This window comes from Pectinophora gossypiella, chromosome 7 (genome assembly GCF_024362695.1).
Source record: "Pectinophora gossypiella chromosome 7, ilPecGoss1.1, whole genome shotgun sequence".
Classification (NCBI taxonomy): domain Eukaryota; kingdom Metazoa; phylum Arthropoda; class Insecta; order Lepidoptera; family Gelechiidae; genus Pectinophora; species Pectinophora gossypiella.
The window spans coordinates 5058490-5079554 of NC_065410.1; the positions used below are offsets into that span (position 1 = coordinate 5058490).

Genomic DNA, 21065 nt, shown 5'->3' on the forward strand with positions numbered 1-21065 from the left:
AATGATTTTTATCCAGTTTTATGTGACAAGTAACAGTAATTAAATACATTAGTCAGTAATTTACTTAATTTTCAATAATAAAATTTACGTCCTCGGAATATTGGAAATACTAATTTAATGGTAACACAGTGGTCATTTACGTCATCAAAGGGCTAGAAATGGCGGCTTGTCATAGGATTGAACGATGCAGCCAAAAACAAAGAAAATAGAATAGAATAGGATTGAGCATACCTGATTTTTTTATACCATGGATGCCACAAACTAATAAGAGATTGATTTCTTTTTTCCCTTGTTATTTGTTTATTTTCAGAACATTGTGACATATACGTTTTGTTTTATCGTACCAAGTTCAGCGCCATCTATCTAGCTGCTAGGAAAAAAAAGAAGATCCCTCTTAAAAATAGAATTTCGAAAACACTAAATGAATAAATAACACACTCTTAAGCAATTATCTCTAGTACATAACAAGTCATTAATCTCTTTTTCACATAATACAACCAGTCGATGTTCGTCAGTCTACTATCTCTAATATAATCAATTCATTCGAAGCAAAACGGAAAACCTTAGCTTTTAATATAAAATTGCATGCAACTTTGGCCACGTATAATACAAAACATAACATGATTCATCAATACAATTATTTAAAAAATATTGATTGTAAAACACTCCACTTTTTTAATATTTTTAAAATCAGGAGGTTTAAAAAATCCACATCGAAACAATTCATCTAAAAAAGCAATACTTATTACAATTTGACATTTGCACATATAAAAGTGCGCAATTCAAACAAATGTCAAATAGCAATATTGCTTTTTAGATGAATTGCTTCAATGTGGACTTTTTAACCCCTCTGGAAGTAAAATTGTTCAGCAATAATTTTAAGAAGTGGCAATACTTATTGATATTTACAATGTGTCTATACTATGCTGATGTAATATATTATTCTTGTATGAAATTCTTATTTTACTACATACTCTCTTCACAAACATTATGAGATACAAATAAATGTAAATGTAACACTATGGAAAAGTGATATGCTCCCAAACTAGGTACACTAACGTGCGTGATCGAGGTATTTCTTTTTTAACAATCGCAAAACTATAGATAAGAAAATGCGCGCCAAAAATAATGTACATGCAGTTCAATAATCTTAGGTAAGTACCTAATATTTTCACACTCAATAGTGTAACAATCAGGTTTGGATAGATGGACTTTAGGCCTTACGACAACCATATAATCATAGGTGATGGCAAGGAGGTTTGGGTTTTAAAGGGGCTTTATGCATTAAGATCACAACATAATCTTAAGCAATCGCAAACTTACCAAATAGCAAAAGTCTTCAACGTTTGTAAGCATGTCATGCAATTGGTTTGCCAACCTAGCGAAACTATAAAAATAATTGAAAACATAATTATAGCTGCGTACTTGTTTCGAAGTTTGCAATAACGGTCAATATTTTTGATTGATATTGAATTTGACGAGTCCTATAGTCTACAAAATAAAGTAAGACAAGACACTCTTTCATTCAATTTCATTCATTCATTCCGATTCTGCCAGCTAAAACTTAATTAGATTAGAGCTGTTTGACTAGACAGCTCTAAAAATAGTGCTGTCCTTCACTTACGACGACTACAAGACAGAGACGAAGCTAATGATAGAACTGTCAAACTAAATTGAAATTAACACTTTCAAGGACAGAACGTCTAATGACGTTCCGATTCCAAGGTGTCATACTATCTATGAACCATCAATGACCCATGGTCTCTGTCCGTGAAAGGGTTAAGTTGGTATCATTCAAGGTGAAATATACTTTTTAGTACCAAATTATTTGCGGATCATTTTTAAATATGGTTTTAGTTCACTTATAATAACTATGTAACCTTTAATGATCCCATGGGTTGGTATTACTGGAATCGAAGCGTCATATACGATGACTAACTGTCGTAATGTCCGTCGGGGTGTACGAGGCGGTATAGATGCGAAGTGGGGTCGGCGAGGGCGTCGTCCGGCGCCCGGAGCTCCAGCAAGCGCCCGGAGCCTAGTACCAGCACTCTCGCACATTCTAAAACCCCGGCCACTCTATGCGCTACGAAAACCACCGTGGACCCGCCGAAGGAACTCCGAATGGTGTCCAGGATCATCCGCTCCGTTTCTTGATCCAGATTTGCTGTCGCTTCGTCTACTAATAGGACCTGTTAATAATGTTTACTAAATCAGCATCACTGTCGCGTTAGCATCAGAACTCCTGGACCAACTGCGATATTTTATGTTTAGAAACTATCAAAGTTCAATCCCTTTTTGATTCTATTTGGTACCTACATTAAATTATCTAGTACCTCAACGAACAGTGAAGAAACATATAAATAATGTGGCCACATTCTGATATCAGGTTGTCTGGACTACCTTTTTTCACATAGTTTGAATCAATACATCTTTAATTATCTATTAGTCATCATCATCATCATCAGCTCATTAACGTCCCCACTGCTGGGGCACGGACCTTCCCTATGGATGGATAGGGAGATCGGGCCTTAAACCATCACGCGGGCCCAGTGCGGATTGATGGTTCTTAACGACTGCTAATGCAGCCGGGACCAATGGCTTAACGTGCCTTCCGAAGCACGGAGGAGCTCGAGATGAAAACTTTTTTTTTTAATGGTCACCCATCCTATGTATTATTTATTAGTAAATATTCAATACCTTTTTAATATATTTTATGGCGTCTCAGGAAAAAGTTAGGGATAAGTAAGAGTACCTTAGCGCGCTGCAGCACGGCCCTGGCGAGGCACAGCAGCTGCGCGCGGCCGCGACTCAGCCCCGCGGCGGCGGCGCCCAGCCCGCCCCGCGCCTGCAGCGCCGGCCGCAGCCCGCAGGCGTCCAGCGCGCGCCACACCTCCGCGTCGTGGTACTGCTGCAGCGGGTCCACGTTCTCGCGGACCGTGCCCGAGAATATGAACGGCTCCTGCGGTATCATGCCGATACGCGACCTGTGAAAATATTTATTCTTATTTACTAATATTTCACAGCTTATTTGAGCGTGTACGATCTGGAGGTCCGGGTTCGATTCCCGATGGGGACGTTGTCGAAATCACTTTGTGAGACTGTCCTTTGTTTTGTAAGGACTTTTCAAGCTTGAATCACCTGGTACAAAGATGATTCCGTGTTATTCCGTGCTTAGGAGGGCACGTTAAGCCGTTGGTCCGTAAAAACACCTCCACCAACCCGCATTGGAGCAGCGTGGTGGAGTATGCTCCACATCCCCTCCGGTTGATTGAGGGGAGGCCTGTGCCCAGCAATGGGACGTATATAGGCTGTTTATGTATGTATATATTTAAGCATTGTTTTAAGTTAACGGGTTCTTACCGGGATATGATATCCCCACTTTAAATGCGGTAAGAACCCGTTATTACGTGTTTTAATTATGTATTTGAGTGTTAGAACTAGTAACAGTTAAGGTTTTGTACCTGAGCGCGCGCAAGGTGAGCGAGGCCAGGTCCACGCCGTCCAGCAGCAGACGGCCCCGCGCCGGCGCCGCCAGCCGCAGCAGCGCGGCCAGCAGCGAGCTCTTGCCGGCCCCGGTGCGCCCCACCACGCCCAGCTTCTCCCCCGGAAACGTCGAGAACGTAACGCCCTGTAAAGCCATCGACCCATTTTCTTTCCCGCTGTGAATAAAATACAATAGTTATTGTTAAGCCTTTCGTTATTTTCGATTTCGTTTTCGGTAAATAACAGCTGCGGCAGCAAATATTATACGACTTGTATTTTGAACACTGTTTACTGATTATTATTACCTTTTCACACGACTGCGGCTGTTATGACCTGAGTCATGAACATAACCCGAAACAAAAAATGCTCATTAGTTCCTTCAGAGGAACTGCTAAAGGAACTACTGAGAATAGAGGGAAATTAGTGCGAGCGACTGATTTCATAAAAGTATTGTTCTACAAGGTCTACGACACAACACGAGTGTTCCTGGCAGAAAATTTCTATAGATGCAACAAAATTGAAGTAAAACTAACCTGTATTTAAGATAAACATCATCGAAGGTAATGACGCCCTGAGACGGCCATCCGTATGGAGGCGTTTCTCCGTCTGTCTCTTCACTTTCCACCTGAAAAAGATTATTTTTTTTATTTATAACAGAATGCTTTATGGTGAGACGTCAGAAGAACTTACAGCTATACATTAAATCTGCGAATGTGTCAGAATTGTCATAAACGTGGAAATAATATAATACCTGTTTGATATATTCGCCGACTCGCTCCACTGCTATCATTTCTCTCTCTGTCTCGGTGAAGGCGTTGAGTACGTTGCTCAACATCGACGTCATAGACAGCGCGTACGATATGGCGAGACCCACTAACCCTGTGAGCAGAATTAAAAGCGTGAAAGATAGAAGGGATAACAGTTGCAGAACTGTAAAACTAAAATTAAGTCTGTGTACTGTCCTGCCCGTGATAAAGACCGGCGTCGGCGCCGGCCCTGTGGATAGTAGTGCCCGTGATACTGACCGGCGTCGGCGCGGACCGCTGTGTACAATACTGATCGGGACACTGACCGGCGCTGGCGCCGACCTTGTGGACAGTACTGCCCGTGATACTGTCCAGCGTCGGCGCGGACCGCTGTGTACAATAGTGATCAGGACACTTACCGGCGTCGGCGCCGGCCCTGTGGACAGTAATGCTCGTGATACTGACCGGCGTCCGCGGCGGGTGTCCCTCGCTGCAGCACCGCCAGCAGCGCGGCGCCGGCCACGAGCGCGGCGGCGGCGGCCTGCAGCCGCAGCGCCAGCCACTGCGCTGCCGCGGCTGCGCACATCGCCGCCCGCTGCCACGCCTCCACGCCCTCCGCCCCGCGCGATGCCCAGCGGCTGCTCGTGTCTGAGCCCAGCGCGCGGATGGTGGTCAGACCTGCATAACTACCTTGATTACAACGCGCAACTCATAACCGGCTTAACATCGTCTAATTACTATTGGACACAAATTTCTTTATAAACATTTATATCTCTAAGGCCAACCTGAACCTGGCTTGGTACTTTTGCTTTCCACACTTTTCATTAATTACGTACACCTAACCACTTAAAATTGGTAATCTGCCATTTAGTTAATACCATATGCGACCAATCTACAACAAAAATCATCCAAGTCACATCAAAAAACAAAGTTTTGACATAATGAAACAGAACATAATCTGAACCACTTTCTAAACCACCACCACCACCCATCACGCCCACCGCCTCCACGTCAGTGTAACAGAAAACTCAGTGAGGAGTGACTTAGGTCATCTTACGACGGATATACCTTTGACTACCACACAGATACATCATCATCTTCATCTGTGTGAATCTGTTTTGTATGTTGTGTGCAATAAAGTATATTTGATTTGATTTGAGATACAGTCGTGAACTTATGTTATGTTACCTTCTAAAGTGTCGTTGAAGTGTACGTAGACGGGCGAGAGCGTGACGCTTTGCAGGCGTTTGAGCTGGCGCGAGGTGACGCGGTACCGGCGCTGCAGCCAGTAGTACACGGCGGCGAGGGGTAGTACAGCTACCAGCAACCATGGCAACCCGTACACCGTCACCGCTATCGCACCTACACACATAATAAGGCTGCGTTTCCATTGACGCGGAGCTGTGCGGAGATGTGCAGGAATCGAGCAATCACCGTGAGGGAAAGAGTGACAGAGCGTCTTCGTTTTTCGCTCTCTCGAACGCTGTGATCGGTCAAATCCGCATATCTCCGCGTCTGTGGAAACCCGGCCTAATGATACTTAAAACATTCTACACTAGTCTCGAAACTCTCAACACGCATCCGTCCACACTCACGCTTCTTCAAAAAGCAGTAATTCTAAATACATGCCGCATCGTCAGGAAGTTCTTATCTCTGAGACAATAAAAGCACTCGGCTACGGCCCGTGCCACTTGAACCTCTTCGGAGACAGAATAAAACACTTTATTTCACACAAATTTACAAAACATTTACATGTGGTTTATTTTAATTTTTGTTTTTTTATTTTAGTTTTATTTTATTATTTTTTGTTTCATATTTTTCAAATATTTTTGTTCTGTAACTATTTTGTTTGTGGTGTAAATAAAGTTTTTAGTTTATCAATCACAGATTTACAGGATAAACTTATTCAAAGATGGGCAAAGGCGCCTTATCGCTAAGAGCGATCTCTTCCAGACAACCTTTGGCAGAGGATACAGTACACTACTACAGTTGCAATTTAGCGCGCAAAAAAGTAAAAGTACTTAAATAAAGAATAGACAAATTTCACACATTAAATTCCACAGTAATTTCGTGTTTTGACGTTTAGTAAAAAGTAAGTGATTTGACTAGTTGAAAAGTACCCTATTGTTAGCAGTATTCGTACAATTAGATGTTAGAACGAAAACGAAACGAGTCTTTTTGGGTCTCTCATACTAAACACGTCAATCAATCCAATGGTATGAACGACCAAATACTAAGGGTGTAAACACTTACCGATTAACGAAAAGCATTGAGCGAGTAATATGTTCAAAATGAAAGGCAGCGAATCATCCACAGTATATGTATCCGATGAGAATCTGTTCACAATACGCCCTATAGGCGTCACGTCGAAAAACTTCACTTTTGCCTGAAAACGGTAACATTGACATAATCTGTTCTTAGTTTTACCAACTTTAATAAGGTTGCCTAGAATAAATTGCTACCTATTGTGTTATTCCTATTTTCTGTATATTTATCTTATGTTAAGCAGAACCACAAGTCAATAGACTACAGCTTCACTTGCTATGATAATCCCAAAATGGGTATGAAGAATCACAGTAATATTGGCACTGGTGACAGGTTATCAGCCAATCATATGTATCGACAACTACTTAAGCGACATGTGCGAAACAGCTACAATAGAGGCACCATAAGCGCCTTATTTCATAAAATTCTGTAAGTAGTAGCAGTATACATAATAAGCACCTAAAAGCGTTCTTCAGAAAGTCAAGTAGAAAAGTAAAATAAACATTTCAATTCACCTTAACAATAACTTTGAGCAGAGCCCGATGTATTTTGGCGGCAGCTTTGACTCCTCCATAGGCGAAGAGAAACGCCCGCATTATCGTAAACACCAGATTCAGTACTGCGAGGCCGAAGTACATTTCCAAATAAAAGTTATCCGAGTAAGTAGGCGCCGGCGTTACATTGCTTAACGGCACTTCTAGTGTATTAGCTTTTAAATATGTCCGGTTTGCAGGAGACACGATATCATGTATTAGCGACATAGAAGTATTTAATACAGTATGTATTAAACTGTCGACAGTATTAAACCCGTGGTCCATAAGTGTGTTATTATCGTGTAAAGACACATCGTCTGTGGTAGAGTTCTTCGGTCGGCTTTTGAGCCAGAATGTGAGCCAGAGGAAGGTGAAGTTTTGGGAAAGCTGCATCAGGACGAGGGAGAGGAAAATTATGACGGTCAGGCACCACCCGACCGCTCTCAAATATAGCCCAATGACCCACCACCCGACAGTGCCTTGCGACATCGTTTCCTGAAACATATGACTCGATTTCAATAGGCAAAAAGATAATAGATGAAAAGTATCTTGTTAATCGATAAAATGTTACTTGGTTACTCAACAGTCTCAACATGAACTCTCGCGCAAGTTCCTTGTAAATGGAAGTATGGACTATTGTCAATTGAATGATTATATTTTTGTTGTTATATTTTTTCCAGAACAGTGGCAATCATTACAATCCACGTTGGTCTAATAGAAAGCTCGGTGAGGAGTGGGTGCTTAGTTCATCATGCGATGGATGTAGCTTGTCATATATTGTTTTAAGTTTACGCGGTTATTATCATAATTAAAACACATAATAACGGGTTCTTACCGCGTTTAAAGCAGGGATTTGAGACTCCCGAAATTCAGGAGGTTTCGGGAGTCTCATATCCCTTATTATTATTATTATCCCTTGTTATTATGTGTTTTTATTTTGTAACTTGTCACGTTTATATAGTAGAGAGCGTACCTCATCTTCCAAACTGTTTCTGCTGACGGTATCGATGTTGTCCGTCGGCGGGGCAACCGGCTTGGCAGGTTCTTCTCCGATAGATTCCGTTTCGCTCGGGAGAAACTCTTCGATGTCGTTGAGAATAATTTCAGGTGGACCTAGAAATTATGATCATTAGATATAGTACAAAACCACAGAACCTTACTGTCACTTTGTTATATTTATAACTGATTTACTTTCAGTACTTCGTTACTGCTAGGGCCTGGGAACAGGTTAGCATGGTATGGGTTTTCGGGGTACCGAACAGAGCATAGTACCCCGCTAGCCACAAGTTGGTAGTGTGGCTAGGAATCGACGAGCCACTTGAGTCATGTTGGATGTTGTATATGTGCGTCTCGCTGTGTAAACTTCAATATCGCTTTTCAGGACTGCATTATTGAATGGTGGCGCCATCTGTTGTATAAGGGCGGAACTAGCTGGCCAACTAGTTAGGTCTGCCACGTGTTTATTACGAGGAAATGATGATTATGAACGTGGATTGATATAGAGGTAGGGGATGACCCAAGAAAATGTGAGTGGATTTTCTGAAGAAGTATATAATAGGTGAGAAAGGTGTGAGTACTGAGATGCCTAACAGCGATGGATAGAAGAATAGATGCCGTACCGACCTCACATAGCACTCTATGTATATCCCACTGGATAAGGACAGGATGCTGATGGGCTTCTTCTTATTCAATCGTGTGGGTGGTGTAGCGGATTACCAACCTCATCAACCCTGGTGTCAGGGTTACTATTGAGCCGCGGACTTGACTATGTCTCTGCGTCTGTTCCTTGCTACTTGCTACCACTCAACGAGTAACGAGTGTGTACATACCTTGTTTGACAACCTCGCCGTCTCTTAGCAACACAGTGGTGTGAGTCTTGGCGAGATGTCTCGGCGAGTGGGCAACCAGTACCCGCGTGGTATGACGTAATAGCCCCAGTACGCAGCGCTGCATTATGTGGGAGGCTACCACGCCGTCCAGGCCGGAGAATATGTCGTCCAACAGGTATACTGGAAAATTATTTAAATATAGCATCGGTGATGATTGATCCAATTTTAAAAAAGTAAGGCGGCGTATTTTTTTTTTTTTTTTTGTTAGTTGTTGGCTTTGTCATGTCAACTGTAGCCTTTAGTCGAAGTCAGGAGAAAGTTCGTTTAAAAATTAGTTTTATTAATTCTCGTACAAAAGTCGAATATATATACATCGTGTTAGTGGCATCGTAACGAATACTGAGGGGGATGATTTACCATGATTCTGAGTTTATATCAAATGTAATTTTGCGTCGCAAAATTCATGATTTTTTTTGACGTTTTCGGTCTCCATATTAATCTCGTCAGATTAAAACCCGTATACCCATCCTATGCATACGAATCCACCGCTTATTATACTTGTCATTGGGGATTTTTTATCCCAAATACATACACAAAACGAATACATACATATATATACAAAAATAAAATACTTTGATACTTTATCACGTGACTTGTAGATTTGCCGCATGTGACGGCGTCCGCGGAGATATACAAAACACTGATTATACTTTGTTACCATAACAATTAAAAGCAGATTTATTAGATAGGTAAGTAAGGCGCCATATGCTGCGTTTTCTTATCATTCAACCATTATCATAAACAGTATTAACGACAGATAAGGAATTACGTGAGGTGATTTGCGCTTGGAATTTCAAGGCAACATGTGTAAGGGAATTCCGATAGATAAAAACGGAAATTCCACTTTGTCCTACTTTTCAAGCTTCTTTCACATCTGTTACATTTATAACCCATGTTTTTACGTTGGTCTAACAGAAAACTCAGTGAGGTGTAGGTACTTAGTGCAACGCGCGATGGATGTACCTGTGACTACCCCAAATGGGCAGTCATGAGCTTATGTTGTTGTTGATACAAAATCCTTTAGAACACAATACATTTTTGCAATATAATAATTGTCTACGTGACAGTTTTCGGATAAGATTTAAAAAAACAAACGCTTATTTTATACCCTTAAAATATTTTATTTAGCTTTATATAAGGCTTTTTGGCGGGAAACGGGAACGGGACAGTTGCTTTCTTTATTGAATAATCTAAATAATTAATACGAAGTGGTGTTTTGTGGTTAATGATCGCATTAAGTTAGTCGGAAGACATTCGCGAGTGTTATTATATCGGAGTATTCAATAAACAAAGTGTATCTGCCTATTTTCGCTTCGTGCCAGGAAGCCGCTTCATAAATCAGAAGTTTATGCGGACTTTTGAGTTAATTCGTTTGGGGTTCGGAGTAGGAGTCTACTCCGAGGGTGGGGGCTTAGGTTTCATCATCATCATCTTTCATCATTTCATCAATCATCAAGAAAAAAAATACGTAAGACATGGCTGTATGGGCACAGTTCCCTTTGCCTTACCCTTCGGGGAAAACCAAAACAAAAAAAAAATAGCTTTATATAATAGAAAAAAAAACATTGTTTTTATATTTTAAATTTCGCGCGAAAATGGTTGGTCATGTGAAATTTCGGCCAGTGACGTCACATTTCAACAAACAAAGAAACTGTTAAACAGTATAATTTGACAGGATCTTTTATATGTAGAAAATAGTAGGTACCTTGTTTATCTTGATAAACCGCTCGAGCTAGAGCGATGCGTGCGCGCTGACCGCCGCTCAGTGTGCAACCACCTTCGCCTACATAAGCATTCCAACCCAGTACATTGAGGTCTTCTGCAAATATAAAAATGTAGTATTAAATTAGTGTAATATAATTCTTCTCTGGTGTGGGTCTAAGAAGTTATTATCCAGGAAATCACCCCCTGAGGGGATAAAAAGAGGATGGAAATAGGGATAACCCACCGTGATCGGAAATCTAGTATACTATGTTTTATAACTTACCAGTGAGAGCGCATGCGTCAACCACACTGCGGAATTTGCCTTCATCGTAAGGTTTCCCAAACAGAATATTGTCGCGAATAGTTCCGCGAACCAACCAAGGCTTCTGCGACACGTAACCAAAACCTGCAATTGATAATATTACGTTACATAGTCGTTCACAATATCTTCAGACATACACTATACAGCATCTAGTAGCCTACTTGGACATTTTCCACACATCCTCTGATTGTATGAAGAAAGTAGGGGGTTTAAAAGGCCACATTGAATCAATTCATCTAAAAAAGCAATATTTCAATTTGACATGGGGGGGGGGGGTGTTAAAAAGGCCACTTGGAAGTAATTCATATAAAAAAGCAATATTGCTATTTGACATTTGTTTACATTGCGCACTTGCTTTTACATGCACAAATGTCAAAATGCAATATTACTTTTTTAGATGAATTGCTTATATGAGGTCTTTTAACCCCCCTGCGCATGTAAGTGCGCAATGTCAACAAATGTCAAATAGCAATATTATTTTTTATATGGCCTTTTTAACCCCTCTGTACCTAAAAGTGGGGCATTATAGCCTGTTTATGTTTTTTAAATTGATAATGATGCCTATTCGGATAAACGTAAACTTTACTTATAATTTGACATGTCCTTCACTTACAATAAGTGCAAGAAAGAGATAGATCTAAAACACTTTAGTATAACTTATAAGGTAGAAAAATAAAGATATTTATTTGGTTGTTCATTGTACATCATCACCAGCCCATTAACATCTCCACTGCTGGGGCACGGACCTTCTCTATGGATGGATAGGGAGATCGGGCCTTAAACCACCACGCGGGGTTCATTGTACTCGTTCTACAAAAGGACAACTGCGTAACGACTGAAGGTATAATCCGTGCGAATCGCCCGATTCGCTTGCATCTAGGGGTCTTCTTCTTATCGTGTTAATGGCAAACTAAATAGTATCCGCCCAAAACATGGAGACAAGTATAGCGCTATCTGCACCATATTAGGGGTTACATTTACTTACCAGTGGTGTCCAGTTTAGTTGATTGGAGATACATACCGTTTAAACTTTCCGGAATCTGTATATCGCCGCTTTGCTTCGTCATGTCGCCAATAATAGCGAGCAATAAAGAGGATTTCCCGCATCCGACACTACCAGTGATACCAATTAATTCCCCCTTGCCAATCTCCAAAGAAATATCCTTCAAAGCAAAAGGTTCATCGTGCAACAACGCTTCAGACGAAGAAGTAGAGTCGCGTCGTTGTATTGACAAGCGCTTCTTGGACTTGCCCTTGTTCTTCTTCGTCCTTTGAGGATGTTTACGACGTTTCGAAGGCTTAGCCCACGCAAACGACGCGTTCTTAAATATAATAACTTTGTCCTCATCGTGATTCGTATTGACTCTATCGTAATAGACTTCCGAATCCATATCTGGAAGCTAAAGAAATGTTCTAAATAGTTTCTCAAAATGTTGTAGTTTGAGTAACGGTTTAAGTGGTAATTACTTACGTCCAAGAGTTTTTGTATGCGTTTGATGGAGACCCAGGCCTCGGTGAGACCATTCAGTACCCAGGGAAATGCGTTCAGTGGAGCTATCAGCATATTGATGAGTGCTACTGTTGTGAAAACCTGAGGACAATTTTGAGTTGGTTGATCAATCAATTGGGTAGTTTCCTAGGTCAATGATAAATTATGAAATTCTGATAACTAAATAAAGACAGATCTAAACGTTCCTTTTTCCATTTAACTTGTTTATAAAATTTAATAAAGAAAAATGTAATAATAATTGCGACATTTAGTATGGCGCCACAGGTTGCTTTTTCATACAAATTCCATAGTAATTACGCGTTTTGATGTTTAGTAAAATGTAACTGATTTGACTAGATGGAAACTATCCTATTGATCAAATAAATATACTTTAATCATATCTATAAACATAATTGTAAGATGGGGCATGATGGAAAACGATTATATTTCTTGTAGGTACTAACTTGTTTATTTTCGAGTTTTATGTATTTTAGATCTTCGACTTAAAAACAACCAACTGCCATGTTTCTTTCCTCATTTTTCTCTCTCACTCATTGCTTTCTCTTTCACACACCTTTACGTTCCGTTTCATTCAGTCTACCATTCCTACATAATTTTATCCCTTTTCAAATAAGTCCCAAAGAAATAAATTCAAGAAGACTTAGTCTGACTCACTATTTCCTATCTAGACTTTAGTAGTATTCAGACCTTTATCAGGCAGGCGTTTAGGCTATCACACAGTATATTAACAAGTAATGACCAAGGGTCTTATAAAGTACAGATTATATAATATTTAAGTAATATATAATAGCGTAAGTTTATCTATATTGTATGTGTATGTATGTACGTACAGTAGGCGCATCCAGCTGTTGGCCGCGCAGCGCATGCGTGCCGAGCGTCAGTGCTGCCACCAGCACGGGCGTGGTCGCCCACAGCACCACGCAGATCGCGTCCAGGTACTTGCGCCCGCGCAGGTATTTCAACTCTTGAGAGCGAGCCTCTGTACAATTCATTATTACATTGTTATTCAATATGTTCGTTATATAAAGTATCTATATTGCATATATTAATAACATTCTTTGTTATATATATATAAAAACACTGCCCATTTACCATAGAATGTTACTTGCCTTTAAATTTGAAATAAAACCCACTGGTAAAAAGTGTTTAGGAATGAGGAACTTTCCAGGCTACAATCCTCAAAAACAATATAGATGGCTTAACCATCTAATTATAAATCTGTTTCATAAATTGAATTCTATAATGACATGTCAAAGTCACTAAAAATCTTACCAGTAACTCTTTCTATGAAGTAGTCTTCCCAAACGTGGACTTTAACAGTTCTGATGCCTTTCAGTAGATCACTTATCAGACTGACACGGGAATCTTTGTGCGTCATCATGTCGTTACTCAGCTGACCGATTTTGTTAGCTATGACTTTGTTTATGGGTATTAAGATTACAGAGAATGCTATGCCAGCTAAGAAAGATATGCCGACTTGTTGGTAAAGCAGAAATAGAGTGATGACTAGCTGCAAGGGAAGGAAAAAATATTTTAAGTGTACTAAAGGCATACAATAAAGGATATATAATACTACGTTTAGACCGGCATCCCTCCGCTCCCCACCAATGGCTGATATAGGTTCCCCCCCCCCTCGGTCTTACTTTAGTCTTCAATCGTATGGCGTCTGAACGTCAGATCAATGACAGATCACCTTGTCAGGGTTACTATTGAGCCGCCAAAGTCCTCAGACATAGCTCATGTAACGACGTAAATAGTAGCCGGAACCGACTGTTTAACGTGCACTCCGATCATCTTTCTCGGACAATCGGGTGATCCGCCAGCACTAACTAGGGATCACAAATGGGGATTCCAATCCGGGACCTCCAAATTGTGAGTCTAACACTCAACCATAGTAATACAAACCTGTAAAGGTATACTCCACAATGCATGGAAACTGGGACAGGAATTGACGATCCTATCAGTATCAGTAGACATGAAGTTGGTTATTTCCCCCACTGAGAACCTCTTAGTCAGTTCTGTGGAAGTAACGCTGAGTGTCTTCCTAAGGATCGTCGCGACTATGGCGCCTCGCATCTTCAATCCGATGAGAGACATCAGCCAGTTAAAGTGGACGTTGAACAGAGCTGATATCAATGTGGCGGCCATTAGTGCTGCTGCATAGGAGTACCTGCAATCATTATTTTACTCTTGAAAATCGCCAGTTTACATATAAAGGTGAGTCATCAGTAATGGTTTTCGAAAGTAAATTAGGAACAAGAATAAATCATAATAAACGTGCATAATAAACTTTGTTAAAAGCCTTTAGATAAAAGAAAAAAACTTTTCAAATAATACTACACAAAAAAGGGAAATATTTTATCTTTGACCCCTAGGCACGGTAAATGAATCTTATAATTAAGTAATAAACAAGGACAAATTAATATCATTAGTTACATTGAACTATTATCAGTTCTTTATTACTCTACTTTTTAATCGAAATGTAAATAAAAGTCAATATTATTTAATATATTTACCCTAAATGTTGATCTATGGATTCGTCTTGAACAAACACAATGAGTCTATTTAGCAGTATGGGTCCTGCAAACCCTGCCATATCCGACACGAGCTTTAGTATGCCGATGCTATAGAACTGGAATGCAAAGCATGCATGCAGGGCACGGAGTAGGGTGACATTCTGTCTGCGTGGTGAACGAACCAGCACACGAGATGTTGGAGTAACAGGAGTAGATGCTTGAGGACCAGTCTCCCCTACTGCACCGTAACCTGAATCAGGTATTTTCACAATTAATCTTACAGTTTAGAATTAGATATTCAAGTGTTTATTTAACGAAAGTTTGCCAGTTGTAATATTATGGATAGCGAAACTGGGACTAACAAGAAATAGTTGCTCAAAATTATTTTTTGTTAAGGAAACCTTAAAAATTTTAAACTATTGTAACATTTTATTTCTTTTGTTTATTTGATTTTTATTATGAAAATAAATCGATTTAAGAAGCTGCTTCCATGCTTTATAGAATTTCATGGGATTTTATGAAGTTTAGGTAAAAATGCACCTGAATATACAATCTTTTATCATAAAAACACATATACTCCCCCCATCCCATCATGCTTTTAACATTTTGTCTCCCTATAAATTCGTAAGACCGAATGGTCTTTTAAAATCCAAACCCCATTGTTTAACTATTGTGTCTGGTAATCTCGGCGTTACGAGGATAATGAGATAGATAGTTTTGATTTTCCCCGCTTTTTTCGGGGAGTTCCCGGGAAATTACTGAGAAATCCCGGGAATTCCCAAAAGGGAAAACATATGCAAAACACCCAATAAATATAGTCTAAATTGTCTATTCAATATTTCTCATTTAGATTTTAGGCTTACCTGTAGATATAAATGGTTCATGAGGGATTTCTTCGAACTGCTGGTACTGATCTACATTGCCAATCAAAGCTCTATCCATCCTAGCACCCACATATGAACAGCGGTACTTTGCAGGAATGTCAAACAGTTCTTCTGGATCATTTAATTTGTTCTCTAAACCTAAAAACATAAATCTATTTTTAGTTTTGAATATAGAATGCCACATTTAAATTGATGTCTATTTTAACTAGGTAAGGCTTTCCCAATTTCAAATTCCTTGGAAAAATTCCCAGTATACAGATCCCAGGTGTGAAACCCTAATTGTGGTAGGTATTTACCTTTTTGGAGCAAGGGGTCAACCCATGAAAATGACAACTTAGAACAACAGCCAGTCCCTTGCATAGCTGTACCCAGTATGCCTTCATCCAAGTGCGGAAGTAATGGTGTATATTCACTCTGTAAACAAGATGGTCATAAGAATAGAAAGGTCTTGGGACTTATATTACATAAAAGAAAGTCAATGTATGTTCCTTACATGTGTATGTTGAGATCCAACAAGACAAGGAGAGTAGAATGTAGGTCTTGAGTCACTTGATGGTAAGAGAGTCAGTAGGTACAAGGCGTGGCATGAGAGTGTGGCAATATTGAAGGCTGTTATGGTCCCAGTGTGTATACTGGTCCGTAGTGCTACCATACTGACTAGCACTGAGCAAAACCACAGGATCAGTTGCAAAAAGGGGCCTCTTGCACTGGCCCCCAAACGATGTTTCAATGCCAGTACATATCCAAAATGTACCAACCACGCGAGACATGATGCTCCAGCAGCAAAATAATCAACTGGATATAAAGTAAAACCTGGTTTTGTTATAAAAATATACAGCTCTATTATTGGAATGAACACTAATGCTAGAACCACAAAGCTACGAAAGACTACAGCACGTTCCTGCGTCTTCTCCCGAATTACCCACTCTTTTCTGTAGCCCACATAGTAGCCAGAGACAATGGCTATAAGGAAATATGTGGGTATTTGTAAGAAAAGTTCCTGGAAGCACTGCCCGAAGTCCTTGTTGACATCGTCCCACGGCCGCAGCCCTACCGGCCCGCACATATCCTCCCATTTCCAGCGAATGAGGTATTCCATCACAGATAACCCCAAAATATGAATTTATGAGTCACTGATCATTCCGTTTCTTATTTTGCACCGGAACACCAACACTGTGAACTTTATCACCAATATTTTTACATTTGTTTATTCTTTAAATGTAATAAAATATTCAAATTAACAAAAAGAAACAAACGGTTGTCTCCGAATTATTTTCACCGCAATTGATATTGGAAGAGACAGGTCCAAGTCAAGTGATTGCACTGTAATCAATTTAACATATTTTTCAAATTCTTCATTAACTGAATTTCCATAATAATATTTAAACGATTTTCCTCATTGCTTTGTTTTAAATCTTTATATTTACCAAAAAATTGCAAATACGTAACGTCATTTCGATACTAAATAATATAGGAAATAAATGTCAAAACCAATAACTTTTAGGGTTCCAAATTTTAAATGAAAAATGGAACCCTAGTAGGATCACTTTCTTGTCTTGTCCGTCGGTCTGCCTGTCAAGACCCTTTTTCTCGAAAATGTGAGAATAAACTTATTTGCAGTTTATTTCGATGTATGGAGACAATACATAGTTTTTCAACGGCAAACACAAGGCTCCCTTAGATAATCTTTGGTGATTTACGGCAGATTCTACGGTCTACGGAACTCACGGTGTGCATATCGGACTCGCACTTGGCTGGGTTTTTTTACCTTGTTTCCCTTTTTGCGCATGAGGAAAGGCAAAGGCAAAGCCATAAATCCATCCTCTCAACTCCTGATGAACTTCCTTTTGTATGTTTGTGTGTGTCTTTGTATTGTGCTTTATGCTTTTTGGACTATAATGTTCATGAGTTTTGGGAATATTCGATGTTTTGTCGAAAGAAAAGTTCACCGATTGTAAGGTACATAAATGTAGCGGACTAACTGCTTGAAACGGAACGAAATAAAAAAAACCTGATGACTGACTGACATTGTCGTTTGTTTACAAGTGAAAATAGTATAGCTTTAGAGTTTTATCGAATATCTACACTTATTCTAATCAATCAAACCAATACAAATATAAGACGTAGAGAAAATAAGCAATTATAAGCTTAATTTCTAGAAGGTCTATCAGGTAACAGCCAGTCGTCAAAATATCTCACAATATTACAAGTCCTACGCAGCTAAGCCATAATTTTAGTTTACATTTACAAGCAAGCAAATCTAGACTAAAATAATGGAAATTGCTAGTGATGTCGATAACGCAACTGAAAGAGAAAACGAAGAAGACATCGACCCCATCAATGACATAATCGACTATCTCGTGCGCTGCGCTAAAATTTCATTTAAAAACGCACATGTGCATGAAACTGAGGTCAGAACCGGCGACAAGATTAGAATGGCCTGCGATTTGTACCAACGATCACCCACTGAGTTCTTAATGCAGTTTGGCAAGTACTTAGCTCCTTACCATGTTGGTTACTTTGAAAATCTACAACCAAAGGAAGGGGAATTGGAAAGATACAAGGAATGCATAATTCAACTGAAAAATTACCATTCTGAAGACAGCAGAAGGAAGAGAACTAGAAACCGAAGATTTAAAGCAATGCAAAAATTACAAGAGGACACAGATTATTTCAGTGAGAAGCAAATGATGTTTAGAAATCCACTTCTGTATGAACAGCTTGTGGGGCAATACCTGACTGATAAGGAAATAGCAGAAAGAGACGGAGTAGACAGAGAAAATCTTACATTCCTGAATATGATATTAGAGACAGTTGATAGAAATCAAATGAGAGAAACAAAAAATGAGCAAATGCTAGAAGAAGAGGATGACAGTCCTACGTCATCTGAAAAAGGTGAAAACAGCAAGGGTGATGATGCTCCACCTAAGAATAGGAAACAGTGGGGTGATTTTGACACTCCAGATACAACCCCTAGTTTCAAACCCGAGATAAGGAAACAGACCATGATCAGTGCACCTGAGAGAAGATTGTTACGCGAGGAGTTTCTTCAAGAAATGTTTAGTAGTTTCATTGAAGGGAGAGATGAGGATGTAGACTACAATAGCATTGATAATGACGAGCAGTTTGATGACCTGCAGCAGGTGTCCCAGGATGCAGAGGACAGATACTTTGATTCTGAAACTAATGAAGTTGACAACCTTGAGGAGCATATGAAACTTGTTCAGGAATATGGCAGAAAGAATTCAAATGATATTGGCAATGCCACTGATGACCCCTTAGATTTATTTATGAAACATATTAAAATAAAGCAAAACTGCAACTAAATTACTCACATATTTTATTACCATCTTTTGTCAATTACCCTGATTATCTGTAGCCTGTAACGCGAGACGCGATAAATAAACTAACGCTATTGGCTACGCGATAAATAAATCATTCATCATCTCCCTAGCATTATCCCGTTTTCAGGGCTTACCTAACCTGAAGATTTGACAGGTCTGTTTTTTTATACAAGCGACTGCCTGTCTGACCTTCCAACCCCCAATACTGGTTAGGTCACATACCCCCGAAAATGTATTTCTCGAGAATGTGGGTATCCTCACGATGTTTTCTTTCACAGCTGAGCACATGATAATCATTTATGATCCAAACATGAGTTCGAAAACAAATTCGACAATCATGGGTTTAGGCCTGTGCTAGATTTGAATCTGCGACCTCAAGTACCACGGCGCTAGTTCACGGGTAGAACCCTTGCAAATAGACAAGCGTTCTACCAACTTGGCTACCACTGCTCTCGGCGATAAATAAATCATTACATATTCAAATATAGCATCCCGCGTAAAATCCTGGCTCCATGTTACGGCTGCTGCTTTTAATACTTAACCAATTATTAGTCGCAAAAGATAATCCATGAACTAAAATATATCTATTAAACGTATCTATTATACAATCGGCGGCCTCCGTGGTCCAATGGTCGAGCGATGGGCTCACGATCCGGAGGTGCCGATGGGGACACACCACAAAAATCACTTTGTGATCCCTAGTTCGATTGGGACATTACAGGCTGATCACCTGATTGCCCAAGTAAAATAATCCGTGCTTCGGAAAGCAAATTAAGCCGTAAGTCCCAGTTACTACTTACTGATGTAAGTAAGTAGTCGTTACATGAGCCATGTCAGGGGCCTTTGGCGGCTCAATAATAACCCTGACACCAGGGTTGATGAGGTTGGTAATTCACCTCACAACCCACACGATAGAAGAAGATTATACAATAGAAACTACGCAAAAAGTTTCATCTAATTAACACACTACATGATACGTATGCACGAAGCGCCTGCGAAAAAGTGCACGCGCGAGTTGCGTAACATTTGTACGTAACTAAAGATTATGCTGTCATTAACTATAAGGAACCTAATATAGGGCGTTGCACAATTTAATTCCTGCCTTTCTATGCCCTATTACTATATTTGGAATCTAATTGATCGTATGTATACAGTCTGCGTTTCACGCTTGTTGTGTGTTGAGCCTCAAAAGGTGTAGGTACGTGGTATGCATACCACGCCGGCGCAGACAATTTCACCTAACAGCATGACTACCACATTGTCGGCGACGCGACGTGACGTGACATACATGTCATAGCCCTAACAATACATTTATATCTAGGCAGATAAATATTTATTTGCATGTTATAATTTAAATAACTAAAAATGTAGACCAAATGTTAAATGCTGACCATCTGCAAACTGTAATTCCATTTTTATTGCGAATAAATCATTATGAATTATAAAGCCTTACTACCAGTAGTAACGGCCTCCGTGGTCCAGTGGTTGAGCGTTGGGCTCACGATCCGGAGGTCCTGGGTTCGAATCCCAATGGGGCCATCATTTTGTGATCCCTAGTTTGATTAGGACATTACAGGCTGATCACCTGATTGTCCGAAAGTAAGACGATCGACGTGCTTCGGAATGCAAGTTAAGCCGTTGGTCCCGGTTACTACTTACTGATGTATGTACGTAGTCGTTACATGAGTTATGTCAGAGGCCTATGGCGGCTCAATAATAACCTTGACACCAGGGTTGATGGGGTTGGTAATCCATCTCATAACCCACACGATAGAAGAAGAAGATCGCCGCCGCGACGTTACAACCTAAGAAAAAAGAAGTAGTCTGTAGCAACGAGTATACAGGGTGTTAGTGACATCGTAAAGA

General features: G+C 40.0%; 2 protein-coding genes across 2 annotated transcripts; one reads left to right on the forward strand and one right to left on the reverse strand.

Moving 5' to 3' along the window:
* Positions 1 to 1687: 1687 nt before the first annotated feature.
* On the reverse strand, positions 1688 to 17309 carry LOC126368123 (uncharacterized). The gene is made up of 22 exons (XM_050011997.1): positions 16349 to 17309; positions 16152 to 16269; positions 15835 to 15993; positions 14972 to 15221; positions 14361 to 14625; positions 13728 to 13965; positions 13286 to 13434; positions 12417 to 12536; positions 11967 to 12345; positions 10907 to 11029; positions 10625 to 10738; positions 8860 to 9039; positions 8004 to 8143; positions 7013 to 7525; positions 6486 to 6618; positions 5421 to 5594; positions 4698 to 4910; positions 4238 to 4365; positions 4020 to 4111; positions 3465 to 3662; positions 2756 to 2987; positions 1688 to 2192 (listed from the first exon to the last, which is right to left on the reverse strand). The coding sequence occupies exons 1-22, from the start codon at positions 16952 to 16954 to the stop codon at positions 1935 to 1937; spliced, it is 4782 nt and encodes a 1593-aa protein (XP_049867954.1). The 5' UTR covers positions 16955 to 17309; the 3' UTR covers positions 1688 to 1934.
* Positions 17310 to 17871: 562 nt separating this feature from the next.
* On the forward strand, positions 17872 to 19185 carry LOC126368137 (coiled-coil domain-containing protein 97). The gene has a single exon (XM_050012016.1). The coding sequence runs from the start codon at positions 18129 to 18131 to the stop codon at positions 19179 to 19181; it is 1053 nt and encodes a 350-aa protein (XP_049867973.1). The 5' UTR covers positions 17872 to 18128; the 3' UTR covers positions 19182 to 19185.
* The last annotated feature ends 1880 nt before the right edge of the window (positions 19186 to 21065 follow it).

Coding starts and splice junctions, on each gene's coding strand:
- LOC126368123 (XM_050011997.1), bottom strand. CDS start 16,954: ATGGAATACCTCATTCGCTGGAAATGGGAGGATATGTGCGGGCCGGTA. Junction 12,537..13,285: donor AACAGCTGGATGCGCCTACT/GTACGTACATAC, acceptor AATTGTCCTCAG/GTTTTCACAACAGTAGCACT. Junction 8,144..8,859: donor CGGCGAGGTTGTCAAACAAG/GTATGTACACAC, acceptor CATAATTTCTAG/GTCCACCTGAAATTATTCTC.
- LOC126368137 (XM_050012016.1), top strand. CDS start 18,129: ATGGAAATTGCTAGTGATGTCGATAACGCAACTGAAAGAGAAAACGAA.